The 22278-nt window shown below is 42.5% G+C and overlaps 1 protein-coding gene across 9 annotated transcripts in view; it reads left to right on the top strand.

The window, feature by feature from the left end:
• RAPGEF2 (Rap guanine nucleotide exchange factor 2) overlaps positions 1 to 22278 on the top strand; it is a 396941-nt gene that overhangs the window by 154010 nt on the left and 220653 nt on the right. For all 9 annotated transcript variants that reach the window (XM_073605965.1, XM_073605972.1, XM_073605900.1 and 6 more), the window contains exon 3: positions 3927 to 3983. In XM_073605965.1, coding sequence (XP_073462066.1) covers positions 3927 to 3983 — 57 coding nt within the window. The remainder of the gene's footprint in view (positions 1 to 3926; positions 3984 to 22278) is intronic.

Genomic DNA, 22278 nt, shown 5'->3' on the forward strand with positions numbered 1-22278 from the left:
TTTTGTTGTTCACTGTAAAATCTCTTTCTCAGAGTTCATTGACAGACAAAGCATTCACTCCTCTATTGGAGTTTATACTTCTGACACTGCTTTGTTACAAACTGGATTGCCTATAGCTGATAGGGGGTTTTATACCAAAGGGAACTGCAGTGCTGTTTTTTTTCTGCCTAGTGACCTACTTCTGGTGCTATAAAACCCTAGGTCAAGATGCAGAAGAGCTGCATCTGTCACTGAACTCGGAGAAAGGGATTTTATGGTGAGTAACAAAAAAAAAAAAATCAGTTTTTTGGACTACACTTTGGCACTGTAAGCTTTCTTGAATAGCATTTGCGGTAGTATCAAAACTCACCACTGCGTAGTCTTTCTGGCCACAAACAAATGCTTTGTCGTTTTTTTACCTGTTTGACACAATATAGTCTTTCTGAAAGGACTGTCATGTACAAAGACCAATAATAATTATTGGTACAAAGACCAATAATAATGGAAATACTCTTTGGCCTACAGTATTTTTTATAAATATGAGCTGATATCTCTACCTTTAACATCATTTGTCTTTTAATTTTCTCTACTGCAATTATTCTGAAAACACTAGAAAAGATTTGGCTTTGCTGGGACACAAAATTATATATAATCATTGCCTGTAATTAAAGGCAGAGCGTGGGTTGCATGAGTAATTTGGCAGGTTCCATTTTATTTTGTTACCTGGCATAGTATTCATCTCTTAAACTGTCTCCGTTAATTCTCTTCTGCTTTTTTTTACCAACATGCTGTAATCATTTTAATATGAAGCAATTTGCAGACATTTTTGGATAATGATTTACATTATGTAGTTGCTTGCAGTAAATAAATGTCTCTGAAACTACAGGTTCTGAGTGTGTTTTTTTTTTTGGTAAAGGATTCTTGTAAATCTGGCAGATGCTTGTTCAGGCGTACACTATCAAGGGGCAGTCTCCTCCCTTCTCCGTTATGGCACACTCCACCTTTAAAACAGCAGTCTGCAAAACATTACAGCCAAAACAAGCATCAGAAGATGCAAACACATTAACTTTGTAATATTTTGTAAAAATGTGCACAGATGACCAAATGACAGTCTTGCAAACCTGAGACACAGACACCTGATGCTGGAAAGCCCAGGAGGCACTAAGCGCCCTGGTGGAGTGTGCCATAATGGAGAAGGGAGGAGACTGATGGTGTACGCATGAACAATTCTTGTCAATTTGGCTGTAAACCTTCACATCCAAGACCTCCATCCAATGCTGGATGCCAATTTTTTTAGCAGGCAGACACATCATTGTGCATAATCCTGCAGAGGTGCACTCTGCTGTGGAGTCAACCTCAAAGATTCAATCAACTACAGCCTGGGAACCTTGCTCTGTGACAGATAACAGCAGAAGTTATTCTCAATCGATCAAAAAAAAATAAAAAAACAGTGCTGTTTAGCAATTATTGTTAAATAATGTTAGCTGTCACAAATTAAAGTTTATTTATAGCCAAACCTTTTTTTTTATTAACCATACATCACAGGACACAGGAGAAATCATTCTTAGACTCCTGTATTAAGTGATTGGACACTGGCAAATTGCAAAGCTTGACATCACCAAGCAGAACACCTCCCATTCCCACCATTGCCTTAGTTTTTTTTTTTTTTTTTGCTAGTGTCCATAGGCGATGGACCTGTCCATATCTGCTGAGAGAGATCTCTCCTTCTACTGCATTGAGATGCTGAGCCTCATTGCTCTAGAGCAGTGGTCTCCCACTTGTGCCAATGATAGGGCATGATTCCTCCCACTGACTGCATTGATGGGGCACTATTCCTACCACTGACAGGATTGATGGGGCATGATTCCTCCTACTGACACCATTGATGGGGCACTATTCCTCCCACTGATACCAATGATTTGGCATTATTCTTCCCACTTGCACCAACGATGCGGCACTATTGCTCCCACTTGCACTAATGATGGAGCACTATTCCTCCACTGACACCAATTATGGGGCACAATTCCTCCCACTAAAACCAACGATGGGGCATTATTCGTCCCACTTGCACTAATAAAGGGGCACTATTCCTTCCACTTGCACCAATGATGTGGCACTATTCTACCCACTGGCACCAATGATGGGGCATTATTCCTCCCACTTGCACCAATGGTGGAGCACTATTCCTCCCAATGGCACTAATGATAGGGCACTATTTCTTCCACTTACTTGAGAGCACAGTATTCCTCCCATTGACATCAGTAGGAGGGCACTATTCCTCTCATTGACACCAATGATGGCGCACTATTCCTCCCAATGACACCAATGATGGCGCACTATTCCTCCCAATGACACCAATGATGGCGCACTATTCCTCCCAATGACACCAATGTTGAGCACTATTCCTCCCACTTGCTCTAATAATGGGGCACTATTCTTACCACTGGCTCTAATGATGGGGATACTATTCCTCCCACTGACATGAATGAGGGGGCACTATTCCTCCCACTGACACCAATGATGGCGCACTATTCCTCCCACTGACACCAATAATTGGGCACTATTCCTCCCACTGACACCAATGATGGGGGCATTATTCTTTCCACTAAAGATTTGGCATTGTTTATGCCCACTGACACGGGGATATTTTCTACTCCCACTGGCAACAATCTGGCCCCCCTGAAGTCTGAAGGACAGTAAACTGGCCCTTTGTTTTGCAAAGTTTGGAAACCCCTGCTCTAGAGCAATGCCAGTTACCTACTAACAATGCCAGGTCCACTACTGATACCTAGAGGGGTTGTACCTGGAACCTGTGAGGAAAAACGTGGATTGCCTGTAATATTTGGCTGCTTTGGATCCTGTATTTTGGGGCTCATCTTGGCAGGTGGTTGCATGGTGAGAGCTGCCTAGCAGGGTGCTATACATGTCAAAACGTGGTCTGATGAAGCAGATCCCAGTCCCTGAAGACCCTGTGGGGTAGACCTGATGTGGATATGGTGAAGACTAAGCCTACTGGCTCTGCAGTGCATTTGCCCCTTAGGTGGGGGGTGGTCCCCATGTGCTTGTTCCCTGCTTCTAGGCTGTGAGATTTTGGACCAGTCAGGGGTTTCCTCGGCGCACCTTGGAGCTATAGCCTGTCACCTGGAGTGCCACCAGAGGTCGCTGTGGGTCTTCTTGCTCTCTGGCAATTTGTAGTTCATGTTGGTGCTGGGCTGCATGGACCAGTTTATGGTGGAAATGAGCAGCATGGATGTTGCACAGGTGCGGCCTGCCCATCTTGCTGGTGCCATCTTGTATCTTTCTTTGTTTCCTGCTCAGGAATGTGTCTCATTCCTGGGCAGCTCCTTTTTCAATAGGAAAAATAGCACAGGCTGCAGGATGTCAGCGCTGCGTAAACTCTTGGTGCTATAAAAGTACCTGTAATAAATAAATAAATGGAGACATCCCTAAACGCATACAGATGTAAACTTGAGTAAAACTTGGTAGAGCATCCAGATGAAAAGTATTTCAGCCTGATTTTTGACAGGCTACTGGTAGGTGTTTCCAGAAAAAACAATTGTCAGCTTTTTTCAGAATGAAGGAAAAGGTATCATGGTGTGAATGGTTGAAGGGTTAAGGTTTTTTTGCGGACTGTAGACATATTAGCACGTTTGCATAGTAATGCAATTTTGCTAACGTACCAGCAATAAATACAAACCTTTCAATTGTATTAGCTGTTAGCCTGGGCTACATTACAAACCATATAAACATGTCCTGGTGTATGATTTATTCATGTGGACTTTTTGTCCAATCCAAAAGCAAGTCAAGTAAAGCAAAGCAGCTGGATAATGGGCGTATAGTGTACACATAAGGATAATACTGTACATAGCACTGTTGTGTCCTCAGATTATAACATATACGGTATTTTTTAGATCATTTCAATGTTAATGCCTCTCTCTCTATTGCAGACTGATGTGTGAAACTGTCCGTTATGAAAGACATGAAGCTAATGAAGTGTTATACTAGTAAGTGCATTTTCTTTATTCACCTGTTAATTTGGAGTTTCGATTTTTTTTTCTTTGTAACACAAAAGGTTTGTATAGGTTTCTCTTCACAGAACAGATTTTAAACACATTTTACTAGTGAACAATGGACATTTTACTTTGCCATTCTTGGCTTAGGTGAACAAAGCATGCCTCCATTCTGTAGTATGCAGAGATTGTTTAATTATAGGAACTTACGTCAGTCAGTGGAGTGATTCCAGCCTTTATTAGATTCCAGCTTCCAGAGTTCTTGTCTGTCATTTGTGATCTTGAATGCTGCAGCTTTGGAAAATACAGCAAGCTGTCTGTAGCTTGCTCATTCTGATTTAGCTTAATAATTGCATGTGCAATGTCCTGCGTTGTGTTTTGTCACTCAAATGCTCAGTAGCTTTCAGTGCAAACGTGTTTATATCTAAAGATGAGCAAACCAAATATTAGCCTAATTCTACCCAGATCAGACGTATTCACTTTCGTCTGAATATCCACTTCCCCTTCCCAGTGCAAGCAGCACAAGGATGAGGGAGCCACAGTTGCTTGCGCCTTTCCATTATTTAACTTGGTTGTAAAGCTAGAAGGTTTTTTACCTTCTGGATTCTGCTATGGGGCACTTGTTGGGGGGAGGACCTAGGTGCATGGGTGGGAGAGCCAAAAAAGAGGAGGGGCAAAAACATTGCACAGAGCAGGTAAGTATGACATGTTTATTTAAAGAAAGAAAATGTAGATTTACAATCACTTAAAGGACATCAGCTTGGCTTTGCTTTGGACTTGGATATTTCAACACCTTTGTGGATGATGGAGTTCATTCTAGTAGAGGTTTAGGGTTAGTAGGTTTGCAGAAAAAAAGATATACCTGTGCTCAAATCCCAATAGGTTGTACGTGTATATAATCTGTCAGGTGCTAAAGGAGTGTGACCACTTGTAACACTACAAATTCTGTATGAACCCTCTGCACACTGCTATTAGGGATGGACAAACGGTTCGGCCTGAGCATAAGTTCAGCCCAAACTTTGGTTGTTTGGATGTTCGGGAGAACACTGAACAATATGCGGTGTTCGGGGGCAAATTCGAAAGCCGCTGGAACACCGTTAACGTCTATGGGACACTAACATGAAAAATCAAGAGTGCTAATTTTAAAAGTTTATATTCAAGTTATTGTCATGGAAAGTGTTTGGGGACCTGGGTCCTGCCCCAGGGGACGTGTTTCAATGCAATTTTTTTTTTTAAAAATGCCCGTTTTTTCGGGAGTAGTGATTTTTTTTTTTTTTAATGCCTAAAGTGAAACAATAAAAATGAAATATTCCTTTAAATATCGTGCCTGGGGGGTGTCTATAGTATGTCTGTAAAGTGGCGCATTTTCCCCATGTTTAGAACAGTACCACAGCCAAATGACATTTCTAAAAAAAAAAAATTGTTATTTAAAGCTGATCGTGGCTATAATGAATTGTCGGGGCTCGGCAATATAGATAAAACTCAATGAAAAAAACGGCATGGGGTCCCCCTCCAGTCCATTACCAGGCCCTTTGGGTCTGGTATGAATATTAAGGGGAACCCTGCGCCAAATGAAAAAAAAAAATGGCGTAGGAGACCCTTCAGGTCTGGTATGGATTTTAAGGGGAATGCTGTGCCAAATTTTTAAGAAAAAAATGGCGTAGGGGTCCCCCCCAAAATCCATACCAGACCCTTATCCAAGCACGCAACCTGGCAGGCCACAGTAAAAAAGAGGGGGATGAGAGAGCGCCACATGCTCTCAACATGGTGAGGGTGTTTTGGGGTCTGATCCCAAAGCACCTTGTCCCCATGTTGATGGGGACAAGATCCTCATCCCCACAACCCTTGCCCGGTGGTTGTGGGGGTATGCGGGCGGCTTATCGGAATCTGGAAGCCCCCTTTAACAAGGAGACCCCCAGATCCCGGCCCCCCTTATGTGAATTGTTAACAGGGTACATTGTACCCCTACCATTTCACAAAAAAAACATGTCAATAATGGTAAAAAAGACAAGAGACAGCTTGGGACAAGTCTTTTATTAACCACTTCAATACCAGGCACTTTCACCCCTTCCTGCCCAGGACAATTTTGAGCTTTCAGTGCTGTCGCACTTTGAATGACAATTGCGCGGTCATACAACACTGTACCCAAACTAAATTTTTATAATTTTCTTCCCACAAATACAGCTTTCTTTTGGTGGTATTTGATCACCTCTGCAGTTTTTATGCTTTGCAAAACAAACTAAAAAAGACCGACATTTTTGAAAAAAATACGTTTTACTTCGTTTATGTTATATACCCTTTCTAGCAAACATTACAATGATCAACCGTTCACACATAATGCAATACATGTTTAAGCTGGCTAAAGTAATCCCTCTTAAGGCCAGTCCTACTCGGCTCTGCCAATGGAAATGCTACGGTGGACACAATGCCACCATGGGGCAAACAGACACAAAGTGGGGAGAGCTACTAGGTTCAGGTCTGGTCACTAACCTGCAATACAATAGAAACAAGATATACCTGTGCTTAAATCCCAATAGCTTGTTCATGTATATAATCTATCAGGTGCTAAATAGGGTGTGATCACATGTTAGTAAATTTGCACCCACATTATTGTTAACGGGAACTTAAGATGTGTGACCTTTCTGAAAATGCTAACCGCCTGGCTGTCTGACTTATGTACATGCTTGGAACAAGCACACGGCTGCTATTGGAACCTGGAGGAAAATCTGAACTCCTGATTTGTATACTTGTTCCAGCTTAAAGTGGAGCTCCACCCTAAAGGGGAAACTCCATTTGTTTGATTCCTCCCCCCCTCCGCTGCCACATTTGGCACCTTTCGGGAGGAGTGGATACTTGGTTTGGACAGATACCCGCCCCCACTTATGGCTAATCTTGCTGCCGTGAAGTCACCTGGAAGTTCTGCCCCCCTCCTCCTTCCCCTGCTGCCGGGCCATTCACAAAGCGCAGCGCACTTCGCTCATGCGCTGTAAGGCTTCACTGCTGGTTTTCTATACAAAAGATAGGGGCAGCGGCACCCAAAAGCCTATTGAAAGATCGGCTGGGGTGAAGACACTGCTGGATTTGTGGACCGGTAAGTGTCCTAATATTAAAAGTCAGCAGCTACAGTATTTGTAGCTGCTGACTTTTAATTTTTTCTGAAGGAGCCTGGAGCTCCTCTTTAACAGCTTCAGATCCGGGCCATTGCCAAATGACGGCAACAGCGCGGATCTAAATTGCCGGGACGACGTCAATAGACGTTCCGGTTCCGTCTTTAACAGCTTCAGATCCGGGCCATTGCCAAATGACGGCAACAGCGCGGATCTAAATTGCCGGGACGACGTCTATTGACGTCGTCCCGTGCATGAGCGGCCTGCGCGCCCCCTGCAGGGCGCGCGCGGCGCGCTCGGTGATCAGCGAGTCTATGAGACTCGCCTGATCACAGATCAGAGTAAGGGGTTGGTCCCGACCCCTTACCACATGATCAGCTGTCAGCCAATGACAGCTGATCATGTGATGTAAACAGAGCCGGTAATCGGCTATTTTTCCTCCTCGCGCTGACAGCGCGAGGAGGAAAAAAAAAAACCCGATCACCGGCGGCCGTGATCGGGACATGAGTCCCGATCACGGCGATCTTCTAACACAAGGCAATAGGCAGCAGTGCTGCCAACCAGTGCCCACCAGCGTCACCCATCAGTGCCCACAGTGCCAACAATCAGCGCCACCCATCAGTGCCCACAGTGCCACCCATCAGTACCACCCATCAGTGCCACCCATCAGCACCCACATCAGTGCAACCTATCAGTGCCCATCAGTGTCACCTACCAGTGCCCATAAGTGCCCATCAGTGCCACCCATCAGTGCCCCCCCATCAGTGCCCCCCCATCCGTGCCACCCATCCGTGCCACCCATCCGTGCCACCCATCCGTGCCACCCATCCGTGCCACCCATCCGTGCCACCCATCCGTGCCACCCATCCGTGCCACCCATCCGTGCCACCCATCCGTGCCACCCATCTGTGCCACCCATCTGTGCCACCCATCTGTGCCACCCATCTGTGCCACCCATCCGTGCCACCCATCCGTGGCCATCAGTGCCGCCTTATCTGTCCCCATCAGTGCCGCCTTATCTGTCCCCATCAGTGCCGCCTTAACTGTGCCTATCAGTGCCGCCTTAACTGTGCCCATCAGTGCAGCCTATCAGTGCCCACCAGTGCTGCCTCATCAGCGCATATCAATGAAGGAGAAAAATTACCTGTTTGCAAAATTTTATAACAAACTATTAAACATGATTTTTTTTTTTTTCAAAAATGTCCATCTTTTTTTGTTTGTTTAGCAAAAAATAAAAATCCCAGATGTGATCAAATACCACCAAAAGAAAGCTCTATTTGTGGGAAAAAAATGATAAAAATTTCATTTGGGTACAGTGTTGTATGACCGCGCAATTGTCATTCAAAGTGCGACAGTGCTGAAAGCTCAAAATTGGTCTGGGCAGGAGGGGGGTTGAAGTGCCCAGTAAGCAAGTGGTTAAAGACTCTGAAAGTGTTGGTCACAAAGTATCAACTTGATAGCCACGCAACTAGCATTTTTAGAAGGGAAGATCAACTGTGGCAGACCCCAAGGGTAGTGATGGGCACACAAAATGTTATGCTATATATATTCTGACAGTACTGGTTTTCTTTAAAGTGGATCCATCAATATATGTTAAGCTGGCAATACACTGGTAGTTTCTATGAAAAATCTCGTTGGTACATTTGATAATGTCATGAGAGACTTGATTAACTGTCAGTATAAAGTAATTCAAAATTTTGTTTTCTTTTAATATTTTATTTTGTAAGGAATGGAATTTTCTTAGTGAAAACCACATTCACTGTTAGAATTTTTATTCATTCTTGAAAAGATTTTCTATCCTGCTTCTTTGATTTTATTTTTGTGGCTATGGTCAAAAAACTCTCATCGCTTTGACCCACGGCTATTAGAATATTGAATGTTCTTAAAAAATACTTTAGGGGCTGATGCGTTTCTGTGGTCCTGATAAAAGGGGATGAACCCCTAGAAACGAGTCAACAGCTAACAGATACCGATTAATGCAGTGCATTACGCTAGGGAGGTATCTAAAGGTTTTTCATACATCCGTTTTGTAAATTTCAACATGTTTGTTAACCCCCCCCAAAAAGAATGGATTCTACTCCTTTAAAGCAAGTCATACAGCACAGTGCTTGTGCTGTGTCATTTGGCTCCCTGTAAAACCTAAAAAAACTGGCTGAGCCTGCCAATTTCGGCCCTCCCCTATTTAAACTGACCACGGTTTATCATGGCTGCTTAGCCTTGACACCGTGGTCCGTTTACGTGCTTCCATCATCTGCAGCCTGCTCTCCTATGTCTGTGTCCTCCTCTGTCCCCCCCCCCCCCCCCCCCGCCTGTCAGCTCCCTGATCTTCCCCGCCTGCTCTAAAAATAAGTGTTTTCCTTCTAAAGTTCCGTCTGTTTTATAACAGTCAGCTCTGCAGTGGATGTCATTTATAAAAATATGCTATATAATCGCTTATTTCAGTGTGCTGTTCGGCGCTTACGTGACTGCCCTCTCCTCGTCTTGGCTGACATCAGCGGGGGTTTCCCAGCACCTCCCCCTGCAGTCACCTGAACGCCGAATGGCGCTTTGAATTAAGGTATTATACAGAAAATTATTAAATGATCCACTGCAGAGCTTACTGTTATGTAACAGACGGAACTAGAATAGGAAAGAAAATCACTTAAACACTTTAATGAGCAAGTAACTACTGATGTTTGTGAGTAGTGTTTTATCCTTTATTTCAATTAGTTTGCTAAATGTGTACTTCACAAGGCCAGTGTGCTTGAGATTTGGTGATGTCACTGCTGTTCTGCACACTGCTCCACTTGCTGCACCTATGGATATGTGCTTTCTGCACCACTTCTGCTGCTTCTTGACTATTTATCCACCTGTCATCAGGAGACCACTCTGACATCTGGAAGCAAGCCCTTCCCCTGCAAAGATGGCTGCCTTCACACATAGACACAGTGGACAGAACAAGACATTGTAAGTCAGTAATGGGGAAAAGATAGACTGTATGGCCAATACTTATTGTCTTTGCCCTCTGTTTGCAGTTTCTGCACAGTTTCACAATTCAGGTCTTACCCTTACCATTGGACATAAAGCACAAAAAACACAAATTCAGTTAAAGGAAAGAAAACAAGCTTTGCTGAAAATAAAAAATGTTTGCATGTTTTCCTTAAAAAGTAATTGTTATGAATTAGGCCAGCTTGAGATCTGTGATGTCCAGTAGGGATGAGCCCCCCTGTTCAGTTCGCACCAGAACATGCGAACGGGCAAAAAATTTGTTCGAACACTCAACACCGTTAAAGTCTATGGGACACAAACATGAATAATCAAAAGTGCTAATTTTAAAGGCTTATATGCAAGTTATTGTCATGAAAAGTGTTTGGGGACCTGGGTCCTGCCCCAGGGGACATGGGTCCTGCCCCAGGGGACATGTATCAATGCAAAAAAAAGTTTTAAAAACGGCCCTTTTTTCAGGAGCAGTGATTTTAATAATGCTTAAAGTGAAACAATAAAAGTGTAATATTCCTTTAAATTTCGTACCTGGGGGGTTTCTATAGTATGCCTGTAAAGGGGCGCATGTTTCCCTTGTTTAGAGCAGTCTGACAGCAAAATGACATTTCAAAGGAAAAAAAGTAATTTAAAACTACTCGCGGCTATTAATGAATTGCCGGTCCGACAATACACATAAAAGTTCATTGATAAAAACGGCATAGGAATTCCCCACAGGGGAACCCCAAACCAAAATTTAAAAAAAAAATGGCGTGGAGGGTCCACCTAAACTCCATACCAGGCCCTTCAGGTCTGGTATGGATATTAAGGGGAACCCCCGGGCAAAATTTTTTTAAAAAATGGCGTGGGGTCCCCCTCAAAATCTATACCAGACCCTTCAGGTCTGGTATGGATTTTAAGGGGAACCCCGCGCCAAAATAAAAAAAAAAAAACGTGCGGGGTCCCCCCAAAAATCCATACTAGACCCTTATCTGAGCACGCAACCTGGCAGGCCGCAGGAAAAGAGGGGGGACGAGAGAGCAAAACCGAAAGAAGATAGAAGAAAGAAGAAGCATTTAAATAAAGGAATTGTCAAAAACTGTCTCTTGTCATTTTTAACACTTTTGACACTTTTTTTGTGAAATGGTAGGGGTACTTTTGTACCCCCTTACCATTTCACACAGGAGGGAGGGCCAGGATCTGGGGGTCTTCTTGTTAAAGGGGGCTTCCAGATTTCGATAAGCCCCCCGCCCACAGACCCCCACAACCACCGGGCAAGGGTTGTGGGGATGAGGCCCTTGTCCCCATCAACATGGGGACAAGGTGCTTTGGGGGGACCCCAAAGCACCCTCCGACCATGTTGAGGGCATGTGGCCTGGTACGGTTCGGGGGGGGGGGCGCTCTCTCGTCCCCCCCCTCTTTTCCTGCAGCCTGCCAGGTTGCGTGCTCGGATAAGGGTCTGGTATGGATTTTTGGGGGGACCCCATGCCATTTTTTTTTAATTTTGGCGCGGGGTTCCCCTTAAAATCCATACCAGACCTGAAGGGTCTGGTATAGATTTTGAGGGGGACCCCACGCCATTTTGTTAAAAAAATTTTGTCCGGGGTTCCCCTTAATATCCATACCAGACCTGAAGGGCCTGGTATGGAATTTAGGGGGACCCCCCACGCCATTTTTTTTTTTTTAATTTTGGTTTGGGGTTCCCCTGTGGGGAATTCCTATGCCGTTTTTATCAATGAACTTTTATGTGTATTGTCGGACCGGCAATTCATTAATAGCTGCGAGTAGTTTTAAATGACTTTTTTTCCTTTGAAATGTCATTTTGCTGTCAGACTGTTCTAAACTAAACACGGGAAACATGCGCCCCTTTACAGGCATACTATAGACACCCCCCAGGTACGAAATTTAAAGGAATATTACACTTTTATTGTTTCACTTTAAGCATTATTAAAATCACTACTCCCGAAAAAACGATTCCCAAACACTTTTTATGACAATAACATGCATATAAGTCTTTAAAATTAGCACTTTTGATTTCTCCCATAGACTTTTAAAGGGTGTTCCGCGGCTTTTGAATTTGCCGCGAACACTCCAAATTGTTCGCTGTTCGGCGAACTGGCGAACAGCCGATGTTCGAGTCGAACACGAGTTCGACTCGAACTCAAAGCTCATCCCTAATGTCCAGCATTGGATAAACTGGAGAACCATCATTTTGTCCTGAAAACCCAAGTTTTGAGGGACAAATCTGTTTGTTTTTATTTGAATAGTTCGGTCATCCTGGCTTTAGCTTTTTTTTCTCTATTCATAATGTGTTGTATTGTTACGTTAAAGCATTTGAAGACACCATAGAATGACAGTGAATGGTTTGCTTGATTGGTAGTATGTTCATTTTAGATAACATTGCCAATCTGTAAATGGAGGAGGTGCACTGTTTGTACATTGTGTCCCTGTCATTACAAGATTATATTTATTAATTGTGTTTTGTCCTAATGATTTATTTTGGGTAATTCAGTGGACACTTTGTTCGAACATGTCACTTATTTACCTAGCATGTGTGTGCATGTTACCATCCTTTTGTCCTGTATCTTAGACAATTATTTTTTCTATCCTCTCTCACTATGCTTGGAGCTCAGATAGTCTTCATAGGAAGAAAAAATTGCTAAACATTTTTATTTAGACCAGGCATGGTGTGTAATCACCTGCAAGCCAGGTGTGTGTTGGGATTATATAAAATATTTTGTACTGTAGTCTTTTTTTGTCGTATATGCAAATAACCAATACTGTATATTGTGTTTTAATTCTCATATTTTATCTTTAGAAAAGGTAATTTCTAGACATAGCATGTTTGGGTACAAACGTTTTGAGCTTTGTAGTTTTAGAGGTCGAGTAATTTTATAAGTCTCATGTCCCAGGTAGAAGACAAGGGCCACCCACTTTTGTCATAGGCTGGAGTTTTACCAGAATGCAAAGACTCTCTGATACTCTAAGTCTATCATTTGACTAAATTCCAAAATATGCTCCACTTATCCTGCTATAAAAGGACTTATTTGTGTATGCTACCGTAGATTAGGAACCAGTCTGCATTCAGAGAACTACAAGAAACAGCATACTCAAAGCTCTGAAATCCACAGGACTACCTCAAACCCTGTTTCTCCTGATGTTAGAAACCATGGTATTGTTTCTTCTCTAAGCCAACATGTGAAAACAAATGGCATTCTAGCTGGGCTGTACTTCTAGAGAAGGCAGATGTTGCCTGACAAGAGCCATGATTGGTGCATTTTACCAAAAGGTCTCTCCCCTATAGATTACAGGATACAATGAGTTCCAGGCAAAGTAGCTTTAATGTCTAGGCATATACTTCCTATATGTATTGCAGACATGCTGACTACCAGCATTATGAGCAAGTATGAAAATCTATTTTACCAGCGGTGTTTTACTTAGGGGTGGATGCTGGTGGTCTGAAGTGGTGAGATCTTCTTAGCTCTTCTACTATTGCTATGAAGTCTCACTCTGCTTGTTTTTCTTTCTCATTCCTCCTAATGTAAAATGAATCTACAATCCACCAAAGAGAGTGGGACCTCCTTGCAATGATCAGCTGTGCTATACTGGGGTGAAACCTATATTAAAAGCCATTTCCTGTTACAGTGCTGCAGAATTCACCCAGAAGTAGTATTTTCGTTTTCAGTGGGCTGACCCTTTTTTAGTTATATAAAAATGTTTTATTTTTACAGAATTCTTAGCCAAACGTGCCATTGATATGTTTTAGTATAAACCAATGTATGACTTGCTTGAGAAAAGCAGAGTGATTTCAGGCATTCAAGTATATTTTATTAGTGAAATAGGTAATTGTAATTGGTACGTAATAATGTCTTTCTGCAGATTTCCTTGATTTCTGGCAGAATTCATCCTCTCTGTGCCTTGATTCTTAAGTCTTTTAATATGACATAATGTCTCCAACCCCATTTGATGACTAAATATGTAATTAAGGAAAGTATATCCCAGAGTGTGTGGTGAAGCCTGCAGTCCTAATTTGCGTCATGGTTTGGCAATGAGCAGTGCAAAACTGTATCAAGCTATACTCCTAACCGCCTACGCAGTTCACTCTCTTAAACAGCCTTCTCAAAATGGAGGCAGACATTTCACAGGTCCGTCTAAACCTAATGAGAAAGGAGGCTCCTGAAGTGCATGTGCTCATTGGATAATATAGTTTGTTAAGGCATGGTCTTACTGTCAGGGATCATAGGAATATCCATACACTAATGAGGCTTGGGGCTAGTTCACAAGAGCCATCCACTGTGTGCATGTTTTTTCACTAGCAGTAGTCACACTAACTTGGCATGATTTTTTTGTTTACTAGCCCCTTTACTGTGTCTACTACTGATTTTGTAGTTTTGCAAACCAGTGAGAGATTTTGAAGCCTCATTTCTGTTATCAGTTTCATTGTTTAAAAGAAGTTGACTATGTAACCCTGTAGACCTTGAAGCAGCAGGGGTATGTTGGTACCAGTGCGTTGTCCTCGCCTCATACACCTATACCCATATATGTTTCTTGATCATGGGAGATTTGTTTTGGATAGGGGCTAGTGGTTGGAGGGGTGGTGTAAAAAAAAAAAAAAAATACATTTCTGATCTTGTGTTGGTACTGAGCATTTACTTGCTGTAGGAGTGAGAAGAAGATCTTGTCTTAGCAGTAGGGCAGTCAGTAGTAATGTAACCCCTCTCTTACCAGACTTTGCTCCCTGATGTTAATGGTAGGAAAATCCTTAGTAGCATAATTTTTCTTTCTCTAGACTTTGCTCTTGGCTGTTAATGGTATGGTAATAACACTATCACTGGACAAAAAATCTAATGAGTGAGGAGTTAGGCATGCCATAGATGGTGTGAATTTCTTTCCTGCAACCACAATGCTGACAGGGGAATTCCTCCTGCTGAGACATTGTCTTCTCCCAATGGGGAGCGGGTAGGGGAAGCCGTCCCCGCTGGGTGAAGACAGTGAATATTGCTAGTGGTTATAGCAGCTGTTTGCGATAATCGCAAGTAACCCTGACAGGCTGGTTGTACCCAAGTTGATTGATCAATCAACTTGGTACATTCAGCCTCCCTATTGACGGTTCTCGGCCGGTTATTGCTGTTTTGCTGCATTTAGCTGGCCAATTCAGTAATCTTAGATGCATCTTCTAAGTGAATATGGGAAGTATGTAATTACATATGGCAGTCTAAAGCCTAGTGTACATCGCTAGTTTTTTTTTCGTTCAACCTACTGGGTTATATGAAAAAAACTCACAGCTCAGGTTTTAGCTGCTGTACTAACAGTCTGATATTAGTACAGCGATCTCCCCTGCTGTACCACAACACTTCGGTCAACGTTCTCAGCCATTGGCTTAGAGCACTGATCGGGAGCCGGTCGGCTGCTTGTTTTCCAGCATGCTCGTCCGACAGAAGCCGACCAAAAGGCCAGCTTGTGTCAGACCGGCTGCTCTACACACGGCCGAACAGTTGGCTGGTTTTTATTGAACCGGCCGATGTCGCCCGATGTTTGGCCCGTGTGTACTAGGCTTGAGTCATAGGTTATTTTCATTCACCCAGCTTTGTTGTTTTTCATGATATTACTGTAGCTGGAATAAGCTTCCGAGGTGCATTTTCTATGATTCATTTTGTTTTTTACATTTTACAAGATCATGGGCAACGCCTACAGGAAAAAATACAGGGTGAACAGCTCATTATGATAGTTAACCACTGTAGCGGGCATTTCATTAAAATGTTGCGTTTTTACTCTGCATGTTAAGTAGAACAAGGCCAAGGGTATGAATTACACACACGTGAAAATTTGATGTATGTGTCAGAGAAAATTGCACTAATACGACTACAATCACTTCAAGTATGTATGTGTCAAGTATTCCTTATACAGTATACTCAAAAAACTCAAGATATGACGTGACTCTTTGTAGAGAGAGTGCATTGTGTATGTAATTTGCAAGCGGGTAAACCTGCCTGATCCATAACATTTGCATTAGAGCTTTATCTGAAAAATAATAAAAAGTATATACAGGAATAAAAAGTTGCTGTGTACTCATAAACCAAAGACTATATAGTACATATACTTTTAAAGGGAACCTCTCAGGACAGACCTATGGGAAGTGCAGTGGGTTCCTGCTGCTTCCCTACTGAAAGTGTTTACCTCAATCATACAATACACAACAGAATGTCACAGGCCATGAATTTTATGCTGCTTTTCTAGAAACGCTGCTGGGTGCACCCTTAGATAACCCACTCCATGGTCCTTACATGATGGACATCTTCTACTATGAAGAAGTTTTCCAAACCATTTTTTTACTTTTTCTTCACTACTTTGATCCCTTCATGATCCAACTGCTTATTCCCTCAGGGTTTAATAACAGTTTCCAGATCAGTTACCCTTGATGTACAGTACTGTGCAGAGGTTTTAGGCAGGTGTGAAAAAATTCTGTAAAGTAAGAATGCTTCTAAAATATATATTTTAATTGTTTGTATCTATTTAAAAAATGCAAAGTGAGCAAACTGAAGAAAATATGAAATCAAATCAATATTTGGTGTGACTATGGCTTCAAGCTAGCATCAATTCTTACACTTGCACACTTTGTAAACTTGCACAAAGTCAGGGGATTTGTAGGATTAGACTCAATTATATCATGCAGGTGCTAATGATATGTAGGTCGAAACACAGTCATTAACTGAAACAGAAACAGCTGTGTAGGCTTAAACCCGAGTGAGGAACAGCCAAACTCTGCCACTAAGGTGAGGTTGAGGAAGACCGTTTGTGTCACAGGTCATACACTATGGCCAGACTGACCATAGCAACAAGACATGTGATGGTTATACTGCATCAGCAAGATCCCAGGCAAAGATTCCAACGCAGACTGTGGTTCCAAGATGAGCTTTTCACGCTCTTTTGAAGAAGCACAAAGAAATGGGCAACATTGAGGACAGTAGACGTGCTGGTTGCTCAAGGAAACTTAATGCAGCAGTTGAAAAACACATCATGCTTCTTTCCCTTCCACGTCAGAAGATGTCCAGCAGTGCCATCAGCACAGAACTGGCAGAAACCAGTGTGACCAGGTACACCCATCTACTGTCTGGATAGTCTGGCAAGAAGTGAATAGAAGAATTGCTGGGGGAAAAAAAACATGCCTCAGACATGAAAACAAGGCTAAGTGACTCAACTATGCACAAAAACATAGGAACTGGGGTGCAGAAAATGGCAGCAGGTGCTCTGCACTGATGAGGTAAAATTTGAAATAGTTGGCTGTAGCAAGAGGCGGTTTGTTCACCGAAGGGCTGGAAAGCGGTACAATAATGAGTGTCTGCAGGCAACAGTGAACCATGGTAGAGGTTTCTTGCTAGTTTTGGGCTTCATTTCTGCAAATAGAGATTTGGTCAGGATCAATGGTGTCCTCAATGCTGAGAATTACAGACAAATACTTATCCATCATGCCATACCATCATAGCTTCCATGCGTACAATACAATGAGCTGCTGAATAGGTGTAACCACTTTAAGCCTTTACTTATTCATAGCAAACTGTTACTTAAAAAAAAAAAAAAAAAAAAAAGAAAAGAAAAGGGGGGGGGGGGGGGGGAGAGGATTCTTAGTTTGTATATATTGCAATGCATGTTCTAGCTGTCCTGTCCTTACTCTATCTTGCAGATAGGCTCCTGCTGCCTTCAGTGAAACCCCTGTGGGGTGAAAGTGTAGGCATGGCTTACCAGCAAGTGTGTTGTGTGTCTGTGGATTCACACAGCCTGGCTTGGGACCCAGCGAGAGCTCAAACGCAAAGGTGCCTCCTGAGCACCTGGCTTTGCTATAGGAGGCACCTGGAGGAGCGAGGAGCATACAGCGCTGGCGGGGTGACCTTTCTGTGCAATAGTGTTGCACAGAGCAGGTAAGTATATTCTTATTTTTTATTAAACAAATACAATTTTAAACTTGTCAGCCACACTTTGTTTACTATTCATTGTGTCCCAAAGCTGCTTTATTGAATTGAGACTAGGGAACTGCACAGGAAGGGATGTTGAGTAAATGTCAAGGGGCCTAATGTTTGCCCAGTAACTATACTACACAATATATCATCACCTCCACCTCCACAGAAAACAGGATAGTTTTAACAGTTTGTAACATTTGTTGCAGTCACGTATTCACATACATACAGTGCATCCGGAAAGCATTCACAGCGCTTCACTTTTTCCACATTTTGTTATGTTACAGCCTTATTCCAAAATGGATTAAGCCCAGGTTCACACTGCTGCGGGAAATTGTGCAAGTTCAGCTGAACTTGCACGATTTCATTCCCGCATGTCAGTCCGACGATTTCCGACGATTTCAGGGACATCTGTGCAGTTTCCTGCACAGATGTCTATTGAAATGGCACCTGAAATCGCCAAAAGTAGTACAGAAACTACTTTTGGGAATCGTAAGGAAAAAACAGGGAGGGAAATAAAATAGAAAAAAGGGGGGATTAGTATGCATATAACCATGAAGAGGTGATGGAGGGGGAACAGGCTGTAGTGTAAAGAATTAATAATAATAATGAACAGTAAAGATAAAGTTGGTGCTGTGTTCCCTCTAATTGGTATACAAGGGATGTATATGTGTGTGTGTCCTCATGGTGTGGACACCAAGTGGGGTGCACCTAATGATGGATCATGCAATATGTATATATGCCTGCACATATACCTACTGCTAACTTTTGGAAGTCGGTGCGGCGTCGCACTGATTCGGACGGCTCCATTGTGGGCAATAGCCACCGATTTGACATGTTAAATCGCATGTGAACCAGGGCTAAATGTGATTTAAATGTGATCTGATTTTTTTTTAGTAGATTTGCAAAGATTTCAAACAAACTTCATGTTGTCATTATGGGGTATTGTTTGTAGAATTTTGAGGAAAATAATAAATTTATTCCATTTTGGAATAAGGCTTTACTATAGCAAAATGTTGAAAAAGTGAAGCGCTGTCTTCCGGATGCACTGTATGTTCCCAAATATTCGAATGATAGTAAACAATTGGATGTCTGTCTTTTTTCAGGATGGTGGACTGCCCATGTAGCCATAAGGTTCATGACTAGTTACATATCCCTTTCACACTGTACCCCATGATTTCCAATGAGTATCATTCATATCTGTGCAACTTCAAAGTAGTCCCTGTACTACTTTGGTCTGACTTTCATGTGAGTTACACAGTCATTCCCTGAAATCGCGGCAATAATCACGTCAAAATTGCGGACACGATATCGCGGCAAAATCACGCGGCTTTGACGGATCGGTACTGTGAAAGGGGCCCTACTGAATCCGTTTCTTCACACATACCATTGGATGGGTGATAAGTAATAACCCTTCTGACTATCTGGTTTGTACAATCTCTTTATTTGGGTATGTGACCATCATTACAGCAGTATTAAACCAAAAATGTAATATATTGCAGCTTACCAATCATTAGATACGATGGCTTCATTCATTTTTTTTTTCCCCTCTGTTTTCACCTGGTGATCTGCCCAGAAACACACCTCCTGCTTATACAAGTGTTAGGGCATTTTTTTTTCAGCCTGTAGAAGCAACTTTATTTTAGCCTATGCTATACCTTTGGGCATTTACAGACATATTTGTAGTGCTTTTTTGGGAGGAGATTTCAGGCAGAAAATAATGCTATATGCAGCGTTTAGGTGTGTCAAGCGTTTTTTTAAAGTGGCTGTAAACCCGATTCATGAAATTTAAGCTGGGAACATATATCTGTAGTGCTTTTTTATCTCTCTCCAAAGCACTATGTCCGGTAACTTTGTCCTGCTCTGTTCAGTCTGTTATCAGCCTGATCATAAGTTTTGACAAGTTCTCTAAGACAGGAGATAGAAGTGTGTGTTGGAGGAGGTTGCTATAAATAGATTAGCAGACTGCTAAACTATTCACAAGCATGCTTTGCATGTGTGAGGAGGGTGTGCGTACCTTTCCTCCAATCAGCTGTCTCATAGTGTCTAGCAATAATCCACTCCTACAGGGGAATGAGGAAGTGACAAATCTAATATGTGTACTTTTTAAACAGTATATAAAAGCTGAACACAGCAGATATACATGTAAAACTTATGTAGGGAAATTTGTTTCATCTCTGTGTATCATTTGAGGCTCTTCACTTCACTGGGTATATGTGAGGGTTTACATCCACTTTAAGTGTACATTTTTTTATTTCTGGGAAAAAAACCTATAATGCAAACAAATGTAAAAGCGTGTTCAATATGCTTCACAGGAGCATTGTCTCCGCTGCTTTTTCTGCCAGCGGTTCTGGCATTTTTTCCTGCTACCTAGTGTGCATGGCCCATTAATGAGAGACAACTCTGGAGGAAAGAGAACAGGAGGCACATCAAACAGTAATATTGTCAGTGTGAGGGGGAGTGTTGGGCCTCCTGCACACAAGACGCTGTTAAACGCGTGTTCAGAGGCAGTTGGACACTTTTTTCAACTGCCCCTGAACTCATTCAATGTTATCCTATGTGTCCATGTACACAGTCTCGTTTTTAGGCAGTTGTATTTAACCTCGTTTTTCCAGAAGCAAAAAAATGGGTTCAGACGCAAAAGTTTTCCACGTTTTAGACGCTGGTACCGCGTTTAGCCGCGTTTGCGTTCATAAGTATTTTTAAAGGAACCCTATTTTTTTGGACCAGAAAACACAGAAATATTATGGTAAACTGCAGCAGAGAATGACATTTTGCGACCCGACTTTGGGGCCCCATATCTCAGGGCCACTTGGTGTGCAAACACAGTGGAAGTAGCACTACAACATATCCAAATTTGGGGTTCCTAGCACCAAGTGGCCCTGAGATACGGGTCCCCAAATTTGGGTCGCAAAATGTCATTCTCTGCTCTGCAGACGCTTCTAGACGCAAACGCGGTAAAACGCCGCTAAACGTGGCATGCAAATGCGGCAAAACGGGCATGTCTAAACGCCGTTTTCAGCTTTTAAAAACATGTGGTCAGCAGAGTTTGCACAGGCGTCTGGTGTGCATGAAGCCTTAAACATCTTAGCAGATTTAGATATGCTAAAAAATTGAAGCCAACTTCCAGCTCACACTTTATAATCGGTTATAGCAAAGTTTTTTTTTTTTTTTTTTTTACCTTTGGGATAACATTTTTGCAGGAATACAAAAAAGCTGATCATTTTAATCAACCCTGCCAGTGTTAAGTGGTGTATCTCAAGTGGTGTTAAGTGGTGTGAAAAACAGAATTGCTGACTGGATTACCAGATGAAAATAGAAGAAAGAAATCCTAAAAATACTAAAAAAGAAAACTAAGGCTTTATGCACACTAGCATCCTAGAAGCTCTTTTTAGCATTTTTTTCTACTCCTAAATAGTGTTATCTCATGTGTCCATGCACACTACTTTGGGCTATTAGGCTGCATTCAAACTTGAACACGGGTGGATTTGCCACAATTCCACGTGCAATTTTTCAAATCGCTGCAAAACCCGGGACGCGTTTGTCATGCCATTACTTCCTATTGGCACCCCAGTTGCGCTGCGATTGTCGTGCGGTAAATGGTAAACTGTATGGCAATCGCAACGCTCGTTGCTCAAAGAAGCTCATGTTCCTTTTTGATAGACCAGAATCATGCATTGCGATTACCTGCATCAGTCGTGCAGGTAATGGCTTCGCAAACACGTCTCGCGATTTGGAATTGCAGCAGAGTTTTTCATCCAGCGTTTTTTTTCCCTAGCATTTTTTGAGCTTAATAAAATGCTTTTGCGTATGGATCCTAATGCAGCTATCGTATTTAAGAATTGGTAAGCTGCAATATAAGTGTTTGCTTTTGGGTTTAAAGGGATTGTAAACCCTCGTGTTTTTTCACCTTAAAGGGGTTGTAAACCCTCGGTGACCTGGCAGTCACAGCCCCCCCCCCGTTTTACTTACCTGAGCCTCTTCATCTCCTCGGCGGGGACACGGCTCTTGCTTGGATAGATTGATAGCAGAGCAGCAATTGGCTCCCGCTGCTGTCCATCAAATCTAATGATGGGGGCGGGGCCGAGTCTGGCATTCATGTCTGTGGACGCAAATGCTGGTCTCCGGAGCGTGCCCACAAGGTAACCCCCTCGGGAGATCGCTTCTCCCGAGGGTGTGCAAAACGATATGTTTGTTATTTAAAAAAAATTAAAAACGATCCTTTACAATCACTTTACTGCATTCTATGCATTAAGGTGAAAAACCTTCACT

Source organism: Aquarana catesbeiana, linkage group LG01 (assembly GCF_042186555.1).
Source record: "Aquarana catesbeiana isolate 2022-GZ linkage group LG01, ASM4218655v1, whole genome shotgun sequence".
Taxonomy (NCBI): domain Eukaryota; kingdom Metazoa; phylum Chordata; class Amphibia; order Anura; family Ranidae; genus Aquarana; species Aquarana catesbeiana.